Genomic DNA, 26,542 nt, shown 5'->3' with positions numbered 1-26,542 from the left:
TACAGGCCAAGTGCTTATGACAGTAATAGAAAGGATGCATGTTTGTGATAGGAGCTCAGAGATATGAAATGAGTTTCAACGATACTGTCACATTTGTGAAATACTCAAAAACTGTTTAAAGAATCGAGTTTGAAAAAAATAAGAAAAAAGGTTTTTATATGCATAACGTATGGTCGTCGTTAACTACTGAACTGAATAATTGGAAGGAACGAAGAGTATCCATAGCTGCAGAAGTAAACAGAAAGCTAACAGTGCAGCAAATTTAAACAATAATGAAGGACCCTATAAACCAATTTCTGGGCGTATTGCACACCGTACACTACATTGCGTGGGAAATGGAAGCCGAAGCCTGTGCGACTATTTTCTTGTCTGCTATTAAAGAAAGAAAACATCTTCATTTCTCACTACTGGACTGTTGATAATTGGAAACGCAGTATATGACATGATAAACTGCATATTCAGCTACACCATGCAGATGGGTGAGTGAATTTGACACAAAAAGCACGAAATTGTGAACACCAAACACACTGCTTTAACCCTCAAAAGAGCCAAACAGCTTGAAAAATTGGAGAAAGTGAAAGGTGGAGGCAATGTTATGGCTCGGAGATTGTTTTTTGAGCACGCTTTGGTTTTCCCAAGACGAAAACCAACGTCTGAATGCCACAACATTGCTGGTGATCAAGTTTGTCTCCTTATCAAAGGCGGATACAGACTACCATTTTAGGGGGAGGGGGTCATGCTAAAGAGACCCCCCCCCCCAACGAACTTACGGTTTTGGGCACGAAAAATGTCTTAAAACGCTTGAGTGTCAATAAAAAGCACGAAATCAGTCAGGAATAGGGCTCCTAATTAGGCATAAACGTTGCAAATTAATTTCATAAGCAATGAAAAAAGAAATTTCAAACATTTACTTTCAAAAATATAATGAATTGAAAGACAACTGAAATCGTTTACATTTTATTCATACAGTGTTTGAACACGATATGGACGGATACTATATTGTCGACGGTTTAGGGAGGTTATGACCCTCCCCTTGTATCCGCCACTGCTCCTCATTGGGCTGACTTTTTGTGATGGATATAGTTAATTTCAACATAATTTCTCCTGCTACAGAGCTCACATTGCCAGAATTCATTTGCTGCCTTTTACTGCTTGAGCAGGAAAAAAAAAATTGATTTTTATAAGTGTGGATTAATATTCGGGATCACAAGTTGACCAATCAAAATTTTTTTATCCAGAAAAAATTTAAAAGTGGACTTTGCAGTCAATGTAAAGAGGAGGATTTTCCTACTAGAACAGAAATGTCATCCTAATTAGCTATGAATGTGAAAGAAAACAAAGTGTGGATATCTTTGAACCAGTCCGGATAACTTTGCACCTCATCATATTTTTTAGCTTATTTAACTTTGAAAAACACTTGAAGTCCTAGGGATGCATTCTGCTGGCGAGATTATACAATTAGATTTCTGCTCTTATTGATTTTAAAATATATGATGATAAAATATATAATACGAAGATAAAAACTATATTGTAAAAAATATGAAGTGGCGCAAAGTTACACAGACTGGCTCAAAGATTCCCTGAATGACTGTAGCAGCTAATACTCTTTACAGCTCTCACGATAGATGCTATATTAGTGTTTTCCTGTTCATCTGAAACCGGTTGTTAAGGAGCTTTCTTGCTTTCCCGAAAATATCGGTTTCTCGTTACGGAAATCAGGAGAGTAGTATGGGCAGCCACATCAACTGTTTCTTCCTCTCATCTCTGAATATGACTGGTTAACAATTTTCTTTCGAGGACCTATCTTCTCATGCAATTTTTAAGTTTGCTTCTCACTCAAGCTCAAATCCTCACTACTTGAGAATTTTGATGTAGTTTTCTGCTAGATAGAGGCACCTTGGATATTACTCATCAGTTAGGCTTAAGGGATCTTTAACATGCGGCATAAAATACATAAGCAGTAGCAATTTTCTGCATCTTTGAAATCTACCAACTTGAAACTGACTTCACCCTGCAAACTTAACCTTAAAAGGCCAACTCCTTACCACTCTGATGCAGTGTCACCATTTATTGAAAACTTGATGGTTCAAAATATAAAAAAGCATTACCTGTAATCCAGTAGTCAGACGAAGACATCTATGAAAATTTAACAATTAAATTGGCAAATTTTTTTCCAAATGTAGAAAATCATTTTGCAAACAGCTAAAAGAGAAAACTTGCAGAAAATATGTATTATCTTGGTGCTTTGGTTTTAACCTGAACAACCAACCACTAAGATTGGCTAAACTGGACTATATGCTGCTTTTTATCACTAGAGAACCTTTAACTTTAAGTGCAATTAGAAACACTAGGAAAGGATTGGAGGAAATGCTGTACTGATTAATAACACCCATGCCATAACGGGAATTTGAGCCCAGTCTCTTGGCTATAAAAAAATTCAAAGGAGCTCAGGTTGGAGGGCGTATAAAAAAAAAAAGCAGAAAAAAAGAATGCGTTCGAAGGCACATCGGTCCACGGGCCGGTCTGCCCCTGGCAACAATCATTCATAACACCGAATGAAGATGATTAGTGGGTTTGGAAGATTTTAGAAGATATTTTTTGTTTCTCAACACTGAAACAGGCCACATGGATCAGCTTCCCGAGCACATTTGGCCCGCGGGCAGTATGTTGGCCACCAAAGGTGTAAAGTATACTGCCGTGTGCAGGTTTGCAAATTTTTCATTTTTCATTTTTTTGCATTTTTATCATCTGTTGTACGTTATCTTTATTGCACAAGCTCGCTTATTTGGTTTCCGCTGAAAAAGAAGTGCGAAAACGACGTCCAATTCCAACATTTCCCGATTGTTAGTATGGAATCCAAAACGCGTTTCTTCAAATATCTCGAAAACTCATTTCTGCAGATACTGCCGTTTACCTGCACACGGCAGCATAATTTAAAAAAGAAACATACAAAGGATAAAATAAGTCGATAGAATCAAATCAATTTTGAATACTGGAAACATATAATCTGCAACATAATTCAGTATGAAAAAAACTTGGTTCATAAAATTTACCTTAATGAATGATTTTAAGTAAAATGTTTCTTCTTGTTTCGTTGTTTGTCAAGAACCGAACAGGAAGCTATTTCATAAATATGTGCATCAGACTAGCTATTACATTACGAATATATTACTTCAAATGTACATCTAAAATACTGATTTCTCCGCAAAGGCCCTATCTCTGAACAGTGAAATATTCAGGGTGTTCCGTTTTAACCAGCAAGACCTTTATTATCGCAACCGTTAGTCCTAGGTGTATACTTCTAATTGCAAAAATGTTCAAAATCAGATGTAGAGTTAAGATATTGAAAGTTTGAAGTGAATATAAATATAAGTCAAAAAATATAAAATTGAACATTTTATACGGGCCCCGGGTCCTCTAACTGATATTTAGGGAAATAATCTCTATTGAAAAATAATTCCAACACAAAAAGTTTGAAATTAGTACGTCCAATATTCACCGAGATATGAAATGCAGCACTTTGTGACTTACACCATTTTTCACTCGCCGTCAATAACACCTTTTGGGGGAAATATAGCGGTTAACAAGTGTTTAAAACTGCATGTGTGCATAGAGTGGTTTTCAAATTGTTCGAGGTTTTGTAGTGTGTTTTTGCGTATCACGGTAAAACATTTGAAATTATTTTTGAATAGCAATGAAAAGTATAACACCTCGTAGTATAACACCAGTATAATACCTCGTTTTACTTACTTTGACAAGCTATCATTTTTCTAAAAGGGCAATAAGTTCCAATCTAATCTTCTGTATGGTCCCTTAAACCATTAAACTGGAATATCTCCTTGAGTTTTGGTCGCCCAATTATCAAGTTTTTTATGTCAGTAATAGCTTTTAATAGAGATTATTTCTCTAAATATCAGTTAGGGGACCTAGAGCTCGTATAAAAAGTTAAAATTTATTTTTCGACTCGTTTTAATTTTTGCTTCAAACTTTCAATGTCTTAACCCTGCATCTGATTTTGAACATTTTTGCGAATGGAAGTATACATCTAGGACTAACGGTTGCGAAAATAAAGGTCTTACAGGTTAAAACGGAACACCCTGTATATTACTTTCATGCTATAAGTAAGATAATAACAGGTTTCTTCCTAAAGATGTGTATAACAGCATACTTTCTGTGACAAATTTTATTTAGAAATACAAAGGTTGTTTAGCTGTATCTAAACAACCCTTGTATTACTAGTGAGTCAAAATCTTCAAATGAAGGCGTTAGCCCATAACTGGGCTGTTTAGTCAGTTATGATGATGATGATGAATTTGAAGATTGTCTTAATCAGTTGAAAAAGTTACTCTTGTTGAATACTATTTTTTTTTCTCTCATTACATCGGTACTACATGTTTAAAATGGAGGAAAAAAATCATTCCATCTTAGTTTTATAAAATGAAGAGTAAGACCTAAGCTTTGTAGCTATTATTAAAAATTTATATAAACCATTTGTAGGATGAATTTTTGTACTATTAAATGTGACTGTTATACTAAGCAGCACATAAGTGAATAAGTTATGAAGTTAATTAAAGTATTCAGTCATTTGTGGAATAATTTTAAGGCATATTTGGAAAACCTAATTTAAAGTATTGGATTAATTTTTGATACTTTGGTTCTAACTCGGAAGACAAAACATCAGGTATACTTTTTTTTTTCTTTGGTTTAATAGGTAGAACACCAAGAGTAGCTGCTTTTCATAGGTTTAGAGAAACAGGTCACAGTGCAGATAGGATCCAATATTGTAAGGCAAGGCGTAAATTTAAGTATTTGGTACGGATTCAGAAAAGAGAGTTGGAGCAAAGACTGGCAGATAACATAAACAGGAATCCCAAGAGGTTTTTTGCATACGCTAATTCGGGGAAAGTTCGAAATAGTCATATTGGGCCACTGGTTGATGAGCACGGAATTTTAATTCAGGACGATAGTGATATTGCTAATGTTCTTAATAACTTTTTTTCGAGTGTTTTTAACGATAACTGTATCTCAACAGTTGACACCAACAAGACACAAGCTATTGTACAGCTTGAGGACTTTGTATTTTCCAGGGATGACGTTTTACTTCATTTGAAAAAAATTAAAGAGACTAAGGCTCCGGGGCCAGATAATATTTATCCGAAAATTTTAGTTGAATGTGCAGAGGAATTAGCAGATGTAATCGCAAAAATTTTCAATGCTTCTTATAATTCGGGGACAGTGGCAGAGGACTGGAAGCTGGCTAACATTACACCGCTCTTCAAGAAAGGGTCTAAAGGGAGTGCGGGAAATTATAGACCTGTGAGTCTAAATTCGGTGGTTTACAAAATTTTTGAAACATTGATGAAAATTAAGATAGTAAATTTTCTAGAGACTAATAATCTATTGACTAGTTTTCAGTACGGTTTCAGGAAAGGTAAATCTTGTGCAACTAATTTATTACATTTCTATGACAAAGTTACCATGGCTTTGGACAATAAGAAGCCTGTAGGTGTTGTTTACATTGATTTTCAAAAAGCTTTCGATAAGGTACCGCATGTTGCTCTACTTAGCAAATTAGCTGATATAGGAATAGGAGGGAAAACTTTCATTTGGGTAAAAAACTGGCTGACCGGAAGGAAACAAAGAGTAGTTGTAAGAGGAAATTATTTTAATTGGAGTGAGGTCTTAAGCGGGGTTCCTCAAGGATCAGTGTTAGGGCCTGTTTTGTTCATTGTCTTTATGAACGATATTCACAAAAATATTTCTGGGAACATGAATTGTTTTGCTGATGATGTCAAAGTTATGGGGACTGTAGAAAATGATGAACAAGCAAATCAGCTGCAAGAGGATCTAGATCATATTACGGAGTGGGCCGATAAATGGGGTATGGCTGTTAATGTTGGGAAATTTCAAGTGCTACATTTAGGGCATGGAAACAAGTGTACAAGTTATTATTTGCAAGGTTCAGTCATTAGTCAGGCAGACAAAGTTACTGATCTGGGGGTCTTAATAAGTCAGGATTTAAAGTTTAGCCAACAGTGCAGCATTGCTAGCAACAAAGCCAATAAGATGCTTTGGTTTATCAATAGATCTATTTCAAATAAATCTAAAGAAGTTCTTCTGCCCTTATATAGAAGTTTGGTAAGACCCCATTTGGAGTATGCTGTTCAGTTTTGGTCTCCTTATCTGATGAAAGACATTAATGTATTGGAAAGGGTTCAAAGGCGGGCTACAAGACTAATAAGTGGACTTTCCCACTTAGATTATGATTCCAGGCTTAGAAGGCTAAAAATGTACAGTCTTGAGCAAAGAAGAGACCGAGGCGACATGATTCAGCTGTTTAAATTTATTAAAACAAAAGATGTTACGGGGCTAAAGTTTAGCACTGAAAACAGGACAAGGGGTCATTGTTTTAAGCTATTTAAATCTCAGGCTAACATGGATATTAGGAAAAATTATTATTTTAGCAGGGTAGTGGAACCTTGGAACAGCTTACCGGAAGAGGTGGTAATGAGCAAAGGAGTAGACAGTTTTAAGAGGGCCATTGATCTTCACTGGGGATTGTAAATTGACTAGGACCAGTCTAGCTGGGCCCAGAGCCTGTTGCTGGTCGTCACTTTTGTATTTGTATTTGGTTTTTAACACGGCACATTAAGCTTTTGAAAGGTTAGTGTAACAGACATGGTCACAGAACTTGGTTCTATTGAGTCCCCACCTCCTGTCATTCCAAGATGTAGGAAGCCATGCCTACTGGGATAATTCCATGCATCAAAGATTTTCAATGAAATTTTTTATTCAAATAAAATATGAGTGAATGCTAAGTATGGAAGCTTAAAAACTGTTGCTTTGTCATTGGAAGTTGATGCTCACGGCTAAGCCTACATTTTCAGAGCTAATGGCAATCAGTTTGTTTCTCAGTAATTCTGTAAGTTATAAACAAACATGGAGAAAGTTATTTTTTATTTTTTTACATTCACAAGAAAAATCTCTTCAAGGAATGAAGGAAAAAAATATTTCAAGCTTTTATTAAATTTGAGATATTAACAGAATGAAAACTAGTTAATTTATTTCAGATAACTTTAACAGAACGTAACAACTTTAACAGAAGCAAAATTCTGTTAAAGCTATTAATACTATTATATTACTTGACATACATTTTATCTGCTAAATATTTTGAAAGTTTCTCAATATTCATATATATATATATATATATATATATATATATATATATATATATATATATATATATATATATATATATATATATATATATATATATATATATATATAATAATTATAATAAAAGTGAAAAATATTGAAAAGACAACACCAAAAGCCAATAGATGCACACACATCATTTCCCAGTTAATAGCTTACAAGATTTTTTCTCCAGCTTATGTAAAAAGGTTTTTATTGCCATCATTGTTTCACAAGCTATCAGAAATAAAAAGAATTTGCAATACCATTTCCGCATTTAATCAAGAAATTTCTGTACTCAAAAATATACTTTTTAATAATAACTTCCCTAAAACTCTGGTTGAAAACATTTGCTTAAGTATAGCCTTTGATGAACATTTCGCTTCTTTTGAAAACATATAACAGTGTAAATGTATGATACAACTGTGACAAACCATTTTTTGTAGATTCCTGGGGTGGAAGAATTTTACATGTGGGAAACGGACGACTGGCATGTTTCTGGGTTGATCTCTTTGGATATGGGTTTGTTTTTTACTTTTACGTTGATAACTGGAATGAAGTCTGTCAAGTTGAACATCGGATTGGGTTTATTGTAAATGGATCTCAAGGTAAGATAATTTTGTTATTGGCAGGTAGTGTCCCGTGGATGGCTAATTATCGGAACTTGTTTTCCTAATTAGTCGAGGCGAAACCCCCTGCTTTTAATTTTAGGTTTGAGCTTTTGTTTATTGTTTATAGTTTAAGATGTGGTGCATTTGCCCAATGTTACTCTATTATATTGCATGTACTGGAGCTTAAACATTCCCTTTTAGTTCATAGTTAAATTTTTTGGTCTTTTGACTGTATTTATTGAATTCTCCACCGCTGATGAACTCTGGATTCATACTTTGTTTTTTCCTATTAAATAGCTGCTTGCAATTTTCCTTTTTATCATCATTATTTTTTATATAATTTGTTTAATATTTGGTATTTGGAGTGCATATTTTTTTTATATACATATGTTGAAATAACTGCATCTTTGCTTTAACTCCATTTAATCATTTATGTATTCCTTTCAAATCCTAGAATTTCACGTAAAATACAAAGAAAATGCTGTTATATTGAATTTAATTTAAAGCTTAGAAATTAAAAGGCAATTTCAAGTTTCTTCAACTGAATAATAGATATAATGAATTTGTAAAATTCTAGAATTGTCTAAAGTTTCCTTTATTCAAATTTTGGGCCTACCGGAAGGCAAATATCGTCATTTTATGCAATATCTTTAAGTTTAAAATTATTTTAAAGACAAATGAATTAAAAGATAGCTTTAAAAGTAAAGAATTATTTCTATGAAAGTTACCATGTTATTGGAAATTAATTTCAACTAAGCCACTGAATTCCTTACAGCTGAAGAAAGAAACTAAACTGTTTAAATTAGTTAAAAATGAAATATTTTGTTTTTTAGTTCAGTTAAAAGTTAACTATCATAGCTTTTAAAACGTTACTGTAAAACAAATACATAGCTCTACTGCAATGATTACAACAACATGGAATTTTTTTTGTTTACCTTAACTAGTTAATAAAATACAAGGCTTTAAATGCAACATTTAGCCTTTGTGACAATGCTGTTTAATTAGGCCAATTTTCATCTGAATGTAACTACTAAAATAAAAAATATCAAGCCACAACATTTTAGATATTTTTATATATGCATAAAAAGAGCCTCTATACCAAAGTTCATAAAATTCTATAACTATGTGGTCACCACGTTTTTCTCATTTCACTTGGAATGACCCACATATTAAAGTTGGATCGGAACGTCATGGTGGTTAAACAATTGAATAATGTCTATGCTATTGTGGGATTCCAACCATGGGTGCAAGTATGGTGATGTGTTCAAGACGGAAAATATTTTCAGCCCAACACCCCCCTCCCCCGCCCGCATGCGGGCTTAAGGAAAAATTTGTGTATAAATGTTGTAGATTTTAATAATGCCAGTTTTGGAATCTGTGTTTGATTTAAAATTTAATCCTTTAAATTGCAGGATTTAAGCGTTTTGGCATCATAATTCCAAAAAACCTAATATCCGGCAATAAGGGGGGGGGGTCTGGGGGCTCTCCCCCAGACATTTTTCCAAATTTGAGTCCAAAAAACGCTATGGTAGGCCATTTTGATAAAGTTCCGGGAAAGGAGGGGTTCAGGGACTCTTATATCAATTATTTCAAACTGATAGTCCGAAAATCACAACATTGGGCAACCTTCAAAAAATATTGGGGAAAGAGGGGGGGGAGGCGCTCTGGGCTCTCCCCGAAATTGTAGCTTTAAAAACGAAATTGTACTCCATCCTTCATAACGTTTGTACTCCCTTTTGAATGCACTATTGAAGGGATGGAGTTCAGGAACCCTCCTTCGGCAATATTTCGAAATTGAAGTTCAAAAAACGCAATTTTAGACGATGTTGGATAATGTTAGGGGTAAAAGCGTTCGGAGCTCCCCACCAATAGTTTTTTATCGATCGTAAACATTTTTATTGTAGCAATAAAATCGCTTAAGACATAAGATTTTCACTTTTGCAACATAAATCAGTTCTGATCGGAAAGTCTACCCAAGGTAGCGCCAACAAAGCACAAAAGAAGGAAAGGTGTGGGAAGGGTATGGGCGACTAATGATAATGAACTGGCACCATTCCCCCCACAGTCTTCATTTGAAAAACAATTCTTTTATAAGATACCAGGTGGTGAAATTAGCAATAAAAAAAAGCTTCAGTGAAGTAGATATATTTTTTGAACAAGGTACCCTTTCCAATATTCATTAATTAAAAAAATGTAATAGGGGAACTGAATCCTAACCCCAGGCAGGGTCCCCGAATCGCATCCCTCTTAAGGCACTCAAATATAGCCTAAAGTGGCGCTTTAAATATTTCAGCATCAAAATATTTTCGCTCTGAGTTCACTACAAATGTCCTAAATTTCAATTTTTAAGGCTTCAGTTCCTTTTTTTTTTGTAGGAATAGTACCCCCTTTACCTACAAACATGACTTATGACCGCCTAAAAAGTTTTAATACTTTGATTTCGGAAACTTTTTGAAAGAATCTTCCAACACCCTTCCCCTTAAGTCATCCAAACATAGCCCAAAACAAAGCTCTAAAAATTTCAGAAATGGAAATATTTCGGGCTGGGGTACGGAATACCCCCCCCCCTTCCATTGTGTTTACTAAACGCAGTGTAAGTTTTTGTTTAAGATTTATTTTTCTATTGAGAAAGCAACTCCCCTCCACACATCGCCATAGACAACCCAAAGTTTTAAGATCTCAATTTTGAAAATGTTTCGAGAAAGGCCCCTGAATTCTCTAACTCTTAACTCACTCAAAAATAGCCAAAATAACATTTCAATACTTCAGCACGGAGAAATTTTCGGGGAGAGAACCCCCCCCCCCCCCGAACTCCTTCCCCTAAGTTCACTAAATTTGACTTCAATTTGCGGTTTCTACTTTTTATCACCGAGGATTTAAGAATTTAAATTATAAATTTATTGAGATAAAGGCTTCCAATTCCCTCTTCTTCAGTCTTCCTAAGATTACCTAAAGCTGAGTTTCGAATACTTCAGCTTTGAATATTTTTTGGGGAAGAGGAACCCCGAACCCAAAGACGGTCTAAAGTTGCGCTTTTAAGACTCCAGTTTCGGAATTTTGCCCCAAAGAGAGCCCCCTCCCTCCCTCTTGACATTGCCAAAAACAGCCTAAAAGTTCTAAGACTTCAATTACAAACACTTTCTGGGAGAGAGTCCCAAATGCCTTTTCACTTAAGTCATTTAAGTATAGCCTCAAATAGTTTTAATACATCAGCTACAAAACATTTTCATATTAGAACACCAAAACCTTATATCATAAATTCACCAAAGATTGCCTAAATTAGTGTTTTTAAGACTCCAGTTTGATTTTCTTTAAACTTCCCCCTCCCCACTTTTACATCATTAAAGAGAGCCTAAAACTTTTTGACTTTTAAATTTTTAAGAGTTTTGCAGAGGAGAAATATCGAACCACTCCGAGCTGCAAAAATGGTTTTCAATTCATTTTCGATATTTTATGCTGGAGTCCTTGAGTAGCCCCCCCCCCCCTCCTCTCAGATTGTCCAAAATATAAACGTTTTAAGACCTCAGTATCGTGGGTCAATTTGCGGACTTACCCTCTTTGCAAGAGCAGCGTTTTTTTCAAACTCGTGCTGCCTTTATTTTTCTCCTTTCCTTTCTCTCCCCCTCCCCATATTTCTATTCTAGCGAGTATTAGATTCAATGACATTGGAATTTAGTGAATCCTCAAGTCTTTGTCAAAAATGCAGGAATGGTTGCCCATCGGTGTTTCCAACCAGCTTGAAAGTTTTCCTCGATTATTACCAAAATTCCCAATTTCATTAAAGTATAAAAAAATCCCTGAGTTTCCGTTTTATCTGGTATGCGGATGCCCTTTGCTGTGGCGAAAACATTTCATCTAGTCAGCAATCACTCTCATTCGGTGGTTTAGATTCAACTCTTAAGACATTTTAAGAGCGTACATAGCTTTCATAAATGCGCGTAAAGTTTGCAAAAAAAAAAAAAAAAAACACGCGCAAATGAAAAAAAAAAACCGAAAAGATGATCGAAAATAGCATAAGAAAAGGCTAAGTTTTCAATTAGAGCCGATTATTTCGAAAAATCAGGAAGAATAGCGAGCAACTCCTCGTTCTGCAATGCAGTGAGTTTGAAATAACACAGCTATACCTAAAAAAAGACAAACGGCTCCAGTCGAAAAGTCACTCCTCCAAAAGCACGTTGCAAACAAAACAAGCCCATGGCGGAAAACCGAGAGAAGGTCGATGTAAATTCGTGGTTATGAACGGTCCAGTAATATATTAAAGCATATTTTTCAAACACTCAAATTTTCTTTTTTAAGTAAAAACTTAAAGAAAGTCAGCGAATTTATTTCCGTCCCGACCTCCGTCTCGGAAATTTTGTCCAAGACAGAAATCCGTCCTGAGACGGAAGGTCTTGCACCCATGATTCCAACTCAGACCTTTTGTGGTATTGCTTATACAACTGGGAGGCAGTATTTCATTGGTATATTTTTGTATATGTGTGCTGCAATTGTTGATTACAATTTAATTTTGCTCTCTTCGGGAGTCATACCTTTTGTATGAAGTTATAGATAATCCTGATACATCAGTACCGTAAATGCGGGCAACTTTGGCCCAAGGGTGCTTCTTTTGCCCAAATTGAGAAAGATATAACGTTCTCTGTAAACTTTCAGGAAGCAATTTTTAAACATATTTTGACAGAATTCATTAGAGAGCAGTCTTAAGGACTCAGTAATGTATACCAAGCAGTTTAATACCCTCCACAAGGAGCAACACTACAGGTCTTGTGTTCCTTGTGCTAACATGCATTTATATATTCTCTCAGACTTTTACATGTAGAAGCAGTTCTGTACCAGGGGCATTCCATGGTATTTTTGACATTTATGTAGAGTCCGTAACGTGACCTTTTTTGCCATAACATTTTAATTTACTGTTTGATTAGCATATTATTTTATTTTGATCTTTTACTACCAACACACCAGCTCAAATTAAAATAATTTGCAAATCAAATGGTAAATTAAAGAGTTATGGCAAAAAAGGTCACGTTACAGACTCTACATAAATGTCAAAAATACCTTGGAATGCCCCACCGGCAAAGAGTTTGTCAAGTACCTATTTATGAACACAAACTATTCAATACTTTATGTAGTAGCATAGTTGTACTTCTCATTTCTGCTATGTTACTGTAAATTTTTTGAACAAAAACCATATCTCCTGATAAGAAAATTACAACCTACTTTGGCCCAGCAAAAGCTTGAAAAAATCTGTCAGAGACATTTGGAAAAGAAAAAAAAAAAAAGCTAAAAATAAAACTCTAAACAGGAAAAACACAATAAAAACCAAGTATTCTCAGCAATGAATTAAGAGGGCTATTACAGACTCAAATCTTCAGGGCTCAGTTACATGGCTTTTACTATAAATGATTAAGAGGAACTGAAATTTGCAGGAGTTTTAGAAAACGTTGACCCAGTTGCATCTACTTCTCACTAATATTGTTAAATGTGTTAGAAAGTTTATGGAAATTTTTTAATTGTAGAATGGAATGAGTTCAGGTTTCCAGGAATAGCTGTTCATGCGAGAGAAGGGGGAGCTAATGTTAAGAGCAAATGGAGCTCACCAAAGAGTTTTGGAAGTTTCCCAAAATTTAGAATCCTCTGTTTACAAATGGTGTTATCTTAATAAAATTATTTAACCTCCAGACACTATTAAAAAAAAAAAATCCTCAAAACAAAACTATATGTGACCCAAACTTCTAGTAAAATGTATTTTTCTTTCAAATAAATAGCTTTTCCTATAAACACATGTCTTTTATCGGCTCTAATAAGTTCTACAATGCTTTTAAAATAGGGAAAACCACTTTGGGTCAAAGTAACCCAAACATAAGGGTAACATTGGCCCAAATTAAAAACAATTAAAAAGAGTAATAATACTTGAAAACAAGGTGATCATTATAGAGAAGTTTAACTAAGAGAACTCTAGATGCCTAAAAAAGGCTTTGATAGCTTGGAAATATGAATAGTTGAAAAGTTATTTAGAAAAGATGAGAGAAGTTCCAAAATATGGGCGAAAGTAGCACGCGTTTACGATACATACAGTGTGACGCAAAAGTTTAGACAATGAGCAAATTCACACAGATTTCGAAATCTGTTTATTCAGTTTTCCTAGGACTACTTTAGTCTAAAGTGCTATGCATGCTACATAATATTTATAGCAATGAAAAGTTGACTTGTGCATTTTACAAGTTTTTAAAGTTTAGACACAAACGAAATAAAAATTAAATAAAAAAGGTTTAAAACCTGCTTGTGCATCCATTCTTCTTTATTAGTTCATAAATACGAGTTTTCTTGGAAGAAACTAACTCTTGCATGGTTTAGGGCTCAATTTCGTACCATACTTCCTCAATAGATCTCTTAAGTTCCGATACAGAAGTGTATTGTCTACCATTGCTGTAAACTTTGTGACACATGATGCCCCAAAGATTTTCTATAGAGTTGAGGTCTGGGCTACTTGCTGGCCAATTGAGAACTTTTAAATTATTTGAGTTTAACCGAGATTTGGTGTTTTCTGTAGTGTGAATCGAAGCATAGTCTTGCTGAAATTCTGACTGAAGGCCCCCTATAAGCTCAGCAAATGGTAGGAGATTATCCTGTAGAGTCTTAGTGTAATGCTGTGATGTTAGGCGACCACTGGTCAAGATCAAAGACACTTGTCCATTGTAGCAAAACGCTGCCCAAACCATCAGAGCCTCCACCTTGTCGGCGACTAAAAAACCATCTGGGTTCCTTCCGTAAGTCATGCCAGTAGGATGTCCAACTATCTGGACCATCCAGATTCCACTTTTTTTCATTGCTAAATATTACTGATATCCATTTCGATCCATATGACATATGATTTCAATCTCACAACATTCGTTGTGATTTATGATGTGGCTTTAGAGCTGGTTTCTTTTGCATTTTGCAGTGAACCATTGTCCCTGTTTCCAAAATTCATCTACGAATTGTATCATTTGATACCGAAAGCCCCCAAGGAGCTTTGAACTTCACGAACAGTCATTTGTTGTGTACTTGCTAGTCTTTGGATCCGACGATCATCCCGTTTATTCGTCACACGCAGCCTCCCAGATCTGCATTTTGCTTTATAATTGCAGTGACTTGATAAAACTCAATAAATAGATTTCTTTGATCTATTAATGATAGCTGAATTTTCAGGAACAAGCTTGCCTTCAGCTTTCAACTGCCAAATCTTAGTCACCTCATCTGCTTTAATCTGCTCAGCTTGCAACATCTTGACTACCAAGTGTTATTGTTGGCAGATCTTAAGTGCAAGAGATCTGTGATATCATCTTTTTAAAATTTGCATATACGAAAAAAAAATTCACAGAAACTCGTAATAGTGTCTAAACTTTTGCAACAAGCAAATTTCTATTTTTATCCAAAACAGTATTGTTAAAGCATATCAAACAATTGTATTTTGGTTATAGTATTTCAAAAGAGTTTTTGAATATGTTTGCAGACTTTTGTATTTCTACTATAGCAATTCTAAATTCTACAGCTGAAGAACGTCATTGTCTAAACTTTTGCATCGCAGTGTATGTTTAATACAGAAAATGCTTGTTTTTGAATGTTAGAGGTAATTGAGGTATGTATGATCAATCTTTTTTTGATTTCAAAAGAAAGGGACAAGATTCAATATTCAGCTTGTTCCAAAAAAAAAAAAAAAAAAAATAAATAACAATGAAATTTTATACAAATACAGTAGACTTTATTGCACTTTATTTTAAATGAAATGGAACATTTACAATTTTAAAAGATAACAAATATCAATACTGAGTTATTGTATTGACTTTTTTTAAAACATTGGTTATGTGTAGCATGTTCTATATACAGTGGAACCTTGATTTTGCATATTCCGTTAAACTACTGATAAAATATGCATCAAGCAGAAAAACTTGAATTGGGGGCTGGGACAAAAATCAAACCATGTTGTTATGGACTAGTGAAAGAAATCTGCAATTTTTTTTTGTATTTTGTTTCTTGAGCAATTTCATTAACAACATGTTCTACTCAAGCAATTTTTTGCAAATCTTCCTCGTTTGTATTTCCAAATAAAAATTATTTTACAGTTTTTTGACACTTCGACAGTAAGACAGAACAGAAAGAATACCAGATCAGTTTCAAACAACCGAGAAACAAATTCATCTCGAAAAAGACCCAGAAAAAAAAGAACGTTTCTGTGAACTTATAAGAGAGATATGATTTTGATTTGTTTTCAGAACAACATATTAAGCCGATCTTTCAGAAAAAAGTAACATTAAATGCAGAATATTTTAACATTAGAAGTATAGGAATTTTCACAGACTAACAGAAAATGAAATTAGAAGTAGGATAACAAATCAAACGAACAATGTAAAATCGGGGTTTCACTGTACTTAAAGCAATGGCATTTTCATTATTTTTCTTGACTTATCTTTTGCGACTATTTTTCATTGAGTCATTATCAATCTGTAATATCAGTTTGGTTATGTCTTTATATCACAGCAAGAAAAGGCACTTTATTTTGTAAAAAGTAAATTATACTATGAAAAAGGTATTGACTTTAAAAATCTTGCTTACATAAAGAGTAAAATGTAAAACATACATAAGAAATGACTTAAAAATATAAGTAAAAGTTTAAAATCTTAAAATTATCACAAAATGTAAAGACATTAAATAAATAACATAATAAATAAAACTGAGGTAAACAAAAAAAAAGATGGCACAATATTTTGGAATTGCAGCTTTATATATTCAATGAAGAATAACACGGATACGAGGGCAGTGGAATCGTAGCCTTTGTTGCCTCATTTTCATATTCTTCAATAAGACTAGTTAAATTTGCAAGGGATGAAGTAAATATATCTCGTTCCATGTTTTGAACTTCAAGAAAATGATGCAAATGAGCCTAAAAGAAAAAAAGTACAATATAACTTTAAATAAACAAAATTCTGAGGAACATATAAAATTCACATGAACTTTAACCAAGGTATCAAATTTATGAAAAGTAAAATTATAGCTTAAGTAGGAAACTTTCTCCAATCAAAATTTAAACTAAAAATTTACTTCTTTAATTCTAATATGAACTTCAAAATCCCAGTTATGCTCTAGTTACTTCACAACAGAAAACTATTTTCCAAATAGTACTCATTCAAAGATAATTGATTGACACTAAACTTCACACTTATGCTGTATACTGTTATATATTTTGAAAGCTTTTGTGGCAAGGCTTACTTGTGTATTTGGATCTATCCAGTACTTCTTGGTATGAAAAGGGCAAAACTTCTGTTCAAGAAATGAAAAAGTAGTCGAAGTACATGGGGAAGATATGGAAAGTACGCCAGTACCAAAGCTGGTTTGCAAAATTTTGATTCGGCAATTTTGATATTGAAAAGATACTTCGTTCAAGAAGGCTAGTTGAAGCTAATAAAGACACAATAAAGGAAATGATTGCTGTAAAATGGTGTATAACAACACCAGTGTTCAGTAAAAGATTAATTTTTTTCAAATTGAATTGTTTATGTCCTCCATTTAAAAGGCCTAGGTAAAAAGTACTGTTGGGAAAAAACCAAGTTACTTTCCTAACAACCCAATATATTCTACCCCAATATATTGTTGTCACAAATTATGAGAAAAGATATTATTGGTTTAATAAATTGAAAAACTATTCCAGGAGAAGAGAGAAAATAGTGGGACATAGAGTAGGGTAGAGTGAAAAAAAAAAACGAAATTGATAAATATATAATGCCTATATGTGGGAAAGTTGCTTCTTACCAAGCATATTTATCAAACAAAATTTCAGCCAAGTCAAATAATATCTTTAGCTGCCCATTTGACTTTCAATTGTTTTTTCAATACACTGCCAAAAATAGGATGATAAAACATAATTATCTCTCACTTGAATATACAAATAGTTGAAATTAAACCCCAGAAATATAATTACTTAATGTATAGATAGTTGAATGACCTAGGCAATTGCAAGATAGTTTTTAAATGTGTGCTAAGCAGCCACATCGAATTTGCTCTGCAGGGGAAAAAAAACGCAATTATAAGTCAAGCTTTCTCTTCAGCATCGTAAATGAGATGCGTCAATTTTTATAAGTGCAACTGAATTCCAGTCAATTAAAGTGAAATAATGGTCTGTATTGAAATTTATTGTGGTAATATTGAATTCTTGACTTGGTTATCGAGTTTAGCCATTTTTCCCTTTTAAAGCTCGTGAGGGCCCAGCTCTCTCGTATATTTTCTATCGTTGGCCAGCATAGAGTGATAGAATGTTTTCTTGACATGACTACGTTATTTTATTATATGGTAAAAGTATTCCAATCCAACATGATGATTTAAATATAATAGAGCATACTCTAATAACATGTACTGTTGAAACTTTCATGTTCTATGATGGACATTTTCTTGATATATATAACCGAAAAGTTCTATTTGTTGTCGTTAACCTTCTGCAATGACTGTATGACTTTTTTAACAAGCTGAATGAAATATTTCCATTTGAAATTCCATTCCACATTTCGTAGATTTACCATTGATCTGTATTAAGTTCATCAGGGGCAACCTTTGCCAAAGCTACAACTACTTTTTAAAAGATTTTGTCATCTTTTCACAGGACTCTAGTTTTTTCTTATAACAATTGACCCTGATCTGTTGGGGATAAGGGCGGATACAGACTACCATTTTAAAGGCGGTCATGCTTAACAAGATCCCCACTCCCATGAACAAACCTATGGTTTTGGATACAGAAAATTTTTGAAACTGCTTGTTTGTCAATAAAAAAACATCAAATTGGCCAGGAATAAGGTACTGAGTAGAGCATAAACATTACTAATTAATTTTATAAGCAATAAAAAGAAGTAACATTTCAAACATTAACTTTATAAAAAAAAAATTATCTTTTCAATTAACTCATTTACATTTTATTCAAAAACTGTTTGGACACAATGCGGACCGATAATTGCCGACTTTTTGCGCGGGGGGCAGGGGGTCATGAACCTTTCCTTGTATTTCCCCATGCTATCAGGCACATTATTCTATGCTATATTTGGAAGTTTAATTCTCATTTACGATGCTGAAGAAAGATCTTGACTTATAATTGTGTTTTTCCCCCCTTCCAAGTTTCTTTATATGTAAAAACATGGTCTTCATTTACATTTGAAGTTATAACTCAATAGTTTGAAATAATTCGAACTGAAAAGAATACTTAATAAAAGGAAGACAACCAACTAGAACAAAATGCAGTTGGTAGCAGAGAACGCACAAATAGGAAAAACCAAAGCTAGCAGAGCAAGTGTAGGGGGTAAAACTATATGGAGGGTCAAACATACTGACTTTACTGACCAAAATTTATAAAATACTGACCAATACTGACTAAATACTGACCATATACTGACTAAAATTTTAAAAATCAACAAACTTTGGCATAACAAAAAAGAGTATCATACTTAGTGAAATAGATACTAGGTTTGTTTGTAATATGCAGCAACATAATATACAGTTAATTTGGTACGAATGTTGACTGAAAGTTTAGATGAAACTTTTTACATCTTTTATTGGAAATACAAAGGAATTTCTTATTCGTAGAAAGAAGTTTGAGTTTAGACATCCATGCGATATAGACAAAATTAAAGACAATTAGATTTGTGTGTTCTAAAAAGCAAGATATGCATGTTTTTTGTTCTGCAAACTGTGCTACGTAACAATACAAATGCTTAGTAAGCGATTGGGGAAGTCATTCTATTTTTACGTATTCCCACTAGGTACAAAACTTAAATAATTTTTGAAAACAAAAGTGGTTGCTTAAAAATTTCGAAACATACTATACATCAAACTGCAACAAATTTGAATAGATAGATTGGTCATTTAGAGCTTTATCAAACCTTCCAGCAAATATGGTCGACAAAGAGAGAAAGGTATTAAATCTTCTGTTTTTGTATGTGTGAAACTAATGATGATAAGAGACGAGCTTGCTCCAAAAAACAAACATCAAGAGATATTAGATGGGAATTTAAGTCATGATGCATTTCTCTAACTATTCAACATATTTTACAAAAAGAGAAAAAGTTTCATTTTGTGAAACTAATGTCACAACAGACTCTTAAAAAATTCATAAGCAACCAAAGTTTAAGGGTTCGTAAAATGCATTGTTATGGGTAAAAAGTGGGAGAACATAATTTTTTGCAATGAGAAAAAGTTAAATTAGGATGGACTAGATGGTTTTGCTACTTATGGTACAATCTTTGTGAAGAAAAAAATCTCAAAGCGTATCTTTGGAGGCGGCTCAGTAACGGTCTCAGGAAGTTTGGCAAAGGACGGAAACTATACCAATATTTTTTGTGCAGGGCAGAATAAATTCCGAGAGTAATGTTGATGTACTCAGCAATATTTTTTAACCAAAATCATCGTCAATTACAAGTTTAAACTATTTGTTTCAGCAAAGTAATGCCTAATTGCATGTTTCTCAAACCTCAAAATCATTGCTTGCTGCTTATTTCATGAAATTACTGTACTGGCCGGACAAAAGGCTCAATTTAAGTTTATTTTAAACTTAGTGAGGCATTCTGGCACCCCAAGTATGATAAAATAGTATTCAATATTGAAGCAAGCAAGAACTCATGTTCTCCATCGAAAAAAACAGGATGAAAGTTACCAAGAATATACTTCAACTTCCATGACATCAAGACTAATAAATGTGATTGGAAAAAAGGGGGACATTATTGATTAGGGGGGGGGGGTTCAGTGCAAAACTCTCGTTATCCTTAGAAATTTATTCTGTCTAGTTTTAACAATGATATTTTTAAAATTAATCACTGCAAGACATTTATATTTCATATTTTCAAATGTTCTGCCTTCCACAATGATTTCCAGCATTAAGGCATTTTGTGCAGTGGCTGGAAAAACTACTTTTTTTTGTAGGGAGCTACAACTACTTTTTTCAAAATGTAGCAACTACAAACTACTTTTGAAATGTAGTCGCTACTTCGCTACTTTCCAAAAAATAAGTAAATAAAAAGCATACACAATAGGTAGTCCCTTAAAAAATGAAAGTCAATTTTTCAAGTAGCATACACTCTTATATATTTCCCTCTTGTCAAAACAATCGTGAGAAAAAGTTTCATATAATTTGCACAACGGCAACCGGTGCCAACTTGCACCTGAAAGTGTTAAACAGTACTTGTATACTGGGCCAAATCGAAAAAAAAAAAAAAACATTTTTTTTTAGAAACCTGAAATTTCTGTTGATAAAACGTTGCCCCTGTACCCAACACCTCATATGTACCACAAGAACATTTATTCAAATTAAAAAACATTTAGATATGCCACACTTGACCTAAAATTTATAATTTTATTTAAAAAATTAATTTTTTTTCAGTTATCTTTTAAAAAATTACATATAAATTTAAATAGAATATCAAGTTCAAAAATTACTGGTGACCACATTTACAGATCAACAATTACAAACGAATAAAAAAAAAATATATATATTTTAAATGAAAAATTTAACTCAACCTGGGAAAAAACCAGATCTTTGAGTACTATGTTTAACTTTAAAATTGCAGGAAAACAAAAATTTCTATTTAATGCTGATTACCTACTTTTCTACTTTACTGTTTATATTTTCCAGCTTAATAATTTCGTAAAATCTTACATTTCTGAAAATATGTATCAAAAACTTAATTTTTTGAAGAAAATTATAAATGTTAGGCAAGTGTGGGATAGCTAAATGGTTTTTAGTTTGAATAAATGTTTTTGTGGTGCATGTGTGGGGTATAGGAGTAACGTTTTATCAACAGAAATTTTGAGTTTCTCAAAAAACATTTTATTTTAATTTGGCCTAGCATTACACAAGTGCTGGTTCACTTTCAGACATAATCGGCACTTGCTGCCGTTGTTCAAATTATATGATTTTTTTTTTTGACGTAAAAGGATAAAATATAAGAGAGTGTGCGACTTGAAAAATCAACTTTCGATTTTTTTTGGGGAGGGGGGGAGGGCACCTTAATACATATACACACCGTAAAAGGATTGAACAAAAAAGATTGATAAATTAGCTCATCAGAAGACGCTAAGAAAAATGTCCGTTATCATACTCTCACACACTGAAATGCTCGTATTTATTTTAAGTCCTCCAGAACAGTTCAATTTCATCCTTTTCTATAACATTTTCAGTAGCTTCTTTTTATTTGGTGAATACTGTCCAAAATTTAAGCCTCGCTAAAATATTTTTGTTTTTCAATCTTCGGTCTGTTCATATAAAATTCACCAAATTTTCAACTCGCAAAATCACTGATATCTTCATTTTCGCGAAAATAAGTGCATTTTAAAATATAAATATTGGTGAAATATGAAAATTACGAGGGCAAAAAAACTAATGGCGTCAAACAGATAGAACGTATGGCGTCAAAATGAAATGCCTGAGGTCAGCTCGTATTTTTATGAGTCTTATTTCTCATTGCATCCGCTGATGTACTTGTGTAAAATTTGCGCCAGTCAAATTTGTTTGAACCTTGATTTTTTTTTTCTGTTTATTTAAAAGTAGTTTCCAGAATTCGCTACAAACTACTATTTTTTTGTAGTTAACTACTCACTACACTACTTTTTTAAAAAAGTAGCGCGCTACACTACAAATTACGCAAAAATGTAGCTACTACAGTAGCGTCGCTACTTGTAGCGCGCTACTTCCAACCACTGATTTTGTGTATACATTTCACTGAATTATTCCAGAATTTTTTTTTCCTGTGTAATTTTTCTGCTCTCCCTACAATTCTAACTACCACTGTACTTCAATAAGTAGAGAACTTCCCTAAATAAAGTGCTCTTTAAATGAAGACTTGACAGTTCTCAAGCAATATTTTCCTCTCAGAGCTGATTTATTCATAGTGGCGTTTCCGAGTAACCATAGACTTACGAAGTGAAATAAATATTCTCGTACTTACAGGACAGAGAAATAACAGTAGCCCAGAAAATATGACTCAGGATATGCAGAAAAAGCTGGAAATTACAGTTTTGAAAAAATATGTATATTTTCCGCAAAAAAAGATGAACACACTGCCTTAACAACCTTCTTCATAATGTATGAAGTGCTTGGTGGGGAAAGAACGATTAACAGTGGCAGTCAAATCTCCTGGTCTCCATAATCATCTGATCCCTCTCCCAGTGACTTAACTACAGTTAAAATGATGAGTTGGGTATACACGAACAATCCCCACACACTTCAACAGTTATAGTAGAACATTGAAAGTAGAATAGCGGTTATCCTTAAGGAAGAACTGTTATGCATGTCTTACAGTTTAATAGGTTAAGCACAGCACCAAACTGACCTCAGCAGCACCACTTTGGGCCCTTTCTGTGCAATCCACTTCTGTATATTGTCACAACAGAGCAAAAGTAGGGAAAAGACTGAAACAGTAAGGAAAGTGAAATATATTTCTGTTGCTTTGAATAATAGACTTGCTGGTGCACTCTGAGCCAGCATCATAAATACTTTAACAAGCCACTTTTAATCTGTCCATCTTGAACTTTTAACATGTCATCTTTTGACAACTCAATTACTTAACAGCACTGTCTGACCATAATTTAATTATTGAACCTGTATCTTATTACAAAAAAATACAGGAATTCCACTTTAACTCCTTCCAATACATGGCCTGCTTTTCAGTTGCTTGTTTATATTTTTTATTTTTTTCAAATGGAGCTGAGGTAGAAACACTGCCTTTTGCAGACCTAGTGCCATCCCCTCGCATAGCAACCACTCTTTCACTTGGCATCACTATTGGTGGCATGCCATTGCCACGAGAATTTTGACACCCAGTTTCCCCACTAGATGGAGGCACTTAGGCTCTATTTGATGCAAAACAGCACCAGGAATTTAATTTTGCCAAGAGATACTCCATACCAAACAAGTAGTCAAGGGATCTTTTACATGCTGCATAATCACATGACATGGATGCAGTCAATTTTCTGCATCTTGAAAATCCACAGACTGGAGCCAGGATCGAACCTGTGTCTTAAAGCGTAAGAGACCGTCTAACCACTACACCACTTTGTCCGCTTGTTGAGTAATAGAAATTGGTTAGGACTGAGCTATGTTGATCTACCATACATCAAACTAAATAACAAAAAATATTCATTTAGCTGATACTTACATATTTACATGAGAGAAAACAATTTAAAAAAAAAACACAGAATATAAACATATTAAAATCATGAAATGAAAATGCTCCACATACCTTCTTTTGAAACATCTTTGAAAACCTGTCTCGTAATGTTGTAAAATATTTAGAGATGGATGAAGTATTAGCCAGCAAAAGAACTGACTGTGGGCAGGTAAAATGGGGAATCTTGCACAAGCCTATTTTCCAAGCATCATCATTCCAAGACGGGAATTTTAGATCAGCTTTTAATCTAAAATGTGTTTAAAAAATTCCACAGTGAAAATAATGTTAAAAGATCATTTTAACTGATGTGATGGTTAAAACTTTAAGAAATAGGTCAGAATTTTTTTTAAAAAAATTAAAGGATTTGAGTAATTCACAACATTTGCATAATTTTATACAAAAAATATCTCCTTTTAATATTCTATCTGCATGCTAAACATCTTTAGTTTTCTTGAATGATTTTCTTAAACCCGAAATAAACACTGGATTGAAATTTTCAAGTGAGCATTGGCTAAATGATGAATATGCAGTGTTAGAACAAAAAATTAAAATGTCTGGACCTCCTAGGCAGGTCCACACGAAAGGTGCTAAAACTGAATGGAAAGGAGATAGAGCAAAACACCGCGAACCGCTTAAGTAAAGCTTGTCTTAATTAGCACATCAATGCATCATGAGTTCACCTCGGTAGGATATACCAGAGTTACTCGATAAAGTGATTTTTCTAGGTTTTCACTCAAACAATTTTAAACTACTTAAATTACTTAGTAGGTGATAAGATACAGTATAATGAATAACAATACTTAAAACAAAACTTAAAATTTTTCAATGAAGAAAAAATAATGATCAACACACAATTAGTTTTCAAAGAGTACAATTGCATATTAAACAAAAGCAGCCCAGTTTTGCAGTGTCAGATGCAATCAGATTTTGCATTGCAAAAAGAAAATTAAGATAGAACTATAAAAAATGGCTGAAATGCGTAAAACAAATGAGCAAATTGAGCATAAATCCATAAAAGGTGTCGATTGTGAAAAGGATTAGTTTCTTCCTTGTTTCCAAGGACTTTTATAGAAACCATCAGAAAAATCAAGAGCTGCTGAGATTTTTCAAGGACCCAAAGAAAATCAAGTACTTTTCTGGGACTCTTATTGAAAAATGTTATTCAAGGAATTTTCAAGGAGTGCAGGCGTCTTATAGGATTGCCATCAAAATTTTGCATGAAAACAGTAGTTTTAGTAGCCTGAAATGCAAAAAATAGTCTCCTCAGAACAATATTAAAGTTGTGTTTTACACCCGCATAGATGTTTTTTTCCAATATTTTTTCAGTTTGTTAACTCAAAAAAATACATTGTGGGATACAATCACATAATAAAATATGACTACTAGGGCTGTGTCGTTCATGAACGAATGGGTAAAAAAGAACGAATCCTCAAAATGAACAGATCCGTTCGTTCACTTAAAAAAAAATTGAATGAACACTCTTTTGAAGGGTGAGCAGTTTGGAACATTTGTTAAATAGTTTTTATCAACATTTATAAGTTGCATGTCTTTTTCTCGTTTCAGTTAAGCTTGAAGTTAAAGTATTTTTTATGGTAACTCATCACATGATCCAATGACGTTGTATGCGTCCTTTAAATAGGCTGAATGTTGTTTCAGTTCACTTGATTTGATCGATGCTGTAGTCTTGATGCTATCTCAGCAATTTGGCAGTCACTCTAGCCGTGACTGAATTATCCTGATGTTAAACGCTATATATTTTGCATATAAGTCAGGCTTGGCTCTTGGGGTAGGCAACCTAGGCGGTCGCCTGGGGCAGCAGATTTTAGGGGCAGAAAATTTCAATTTTTTTTAAAAAGTATGAATATCCGTTTCAGCGTATTAAGATTCATTGTTTCAATGCTAAAAATGAATAATAATTTAGAGTGTGTACCAGTGTTTGGATATGCAAAACATAGTTTGGAATTAAACTAGAAATTTAATTTACTTTTAGAGGCGGCAAATTGTGCAATTAAAAAATCATTTGAAAATATTAAAATCTGTTTCAATGCCATAAGATGCAATAGTTTACTGCTAATAGAAATATAATTTAAAGTGTGCACCAGTGCTTGGATATTCAAAACCCAGTTTGAAATGCAACTATAATCACCCTTAAACTGTAAACACTTTACTATTGTTTTTATTTTATTAAAATATCATTATTTTACATTAATATTAATTATTATTATTCATTGGGGGGTGGGGGCGACACTTGTCAATACCGCCTAGGGTGGCAGAACTACTAGAGCCGGCTCTGATATATGTAAATAAACGTATTTATTTTAAAATAATGAGTCATGAATATATTGCTACCATTTTAACTTAACTTGAATACCAAGGGAAATTGACAAATTAGACCAAACTTGGCAAACTAGGAATTTCAGCTAGACACACTATATTTTTATTAACATTGAATTGCTGCACTTGTGATAAAATTGCACTTTTTAAAATTACATTCATCTTAAAATTTTGAACTCTAAATAAATCTCAAATTTCCATTTTCTCAGTACAGTGCATTCATTTTGAAAA

At 33.5% G+C, this 26,542-nt stretch overlaps 1 protein-coding gene across 1 annotated transcript in view; it reads right to left on the bottom strand.

Annotated features, from left to right (window-relative positions):
• Positions 1-15,562: 15,562 nt before the first annotated feature.
• LOC129231712 (tubulin epsilon chain-like) overlaps positions 15,563-26,542 on the bottom strand; it is an 86,264-nt gene continuing 75,284 nt past the window's right edge. The window contains exons 20-21 of the mRNA XM_054866075.1: positions 24,050-24,224; positions 15,563-16,722 (exon numbers count right to left, since the gene is read on the bottom strand). Of these exons, the coding sequence (XP_054722050.1) occupies positions 16,561-16,722; positions 24,050-24,224 (337 nt within the window). The 3' untranslated portion in view covers positions 15,563-16,560. The remainder of the gene's footprint in view (positions 16,723-24,049; positions 24,225-26,542) is intronic.

The sequence above is a fragment of the Uloborus diversus genome, chromosome 10 (genome assembly GCF_026930045.1).
Source record: "Uloborus diversus isolate 005 chromosome 10, Udiv.v.3.1, whole genome shotgun sequence".
NCBI lineage: Eukaryota > Metazoa > Arthropoda > Arachnida > Araneae > Uloboridae > Uloborus > Uloborus diversus.
This window is presented reverse-complemented; position numbering and strand designations above follow the sequence as displayed.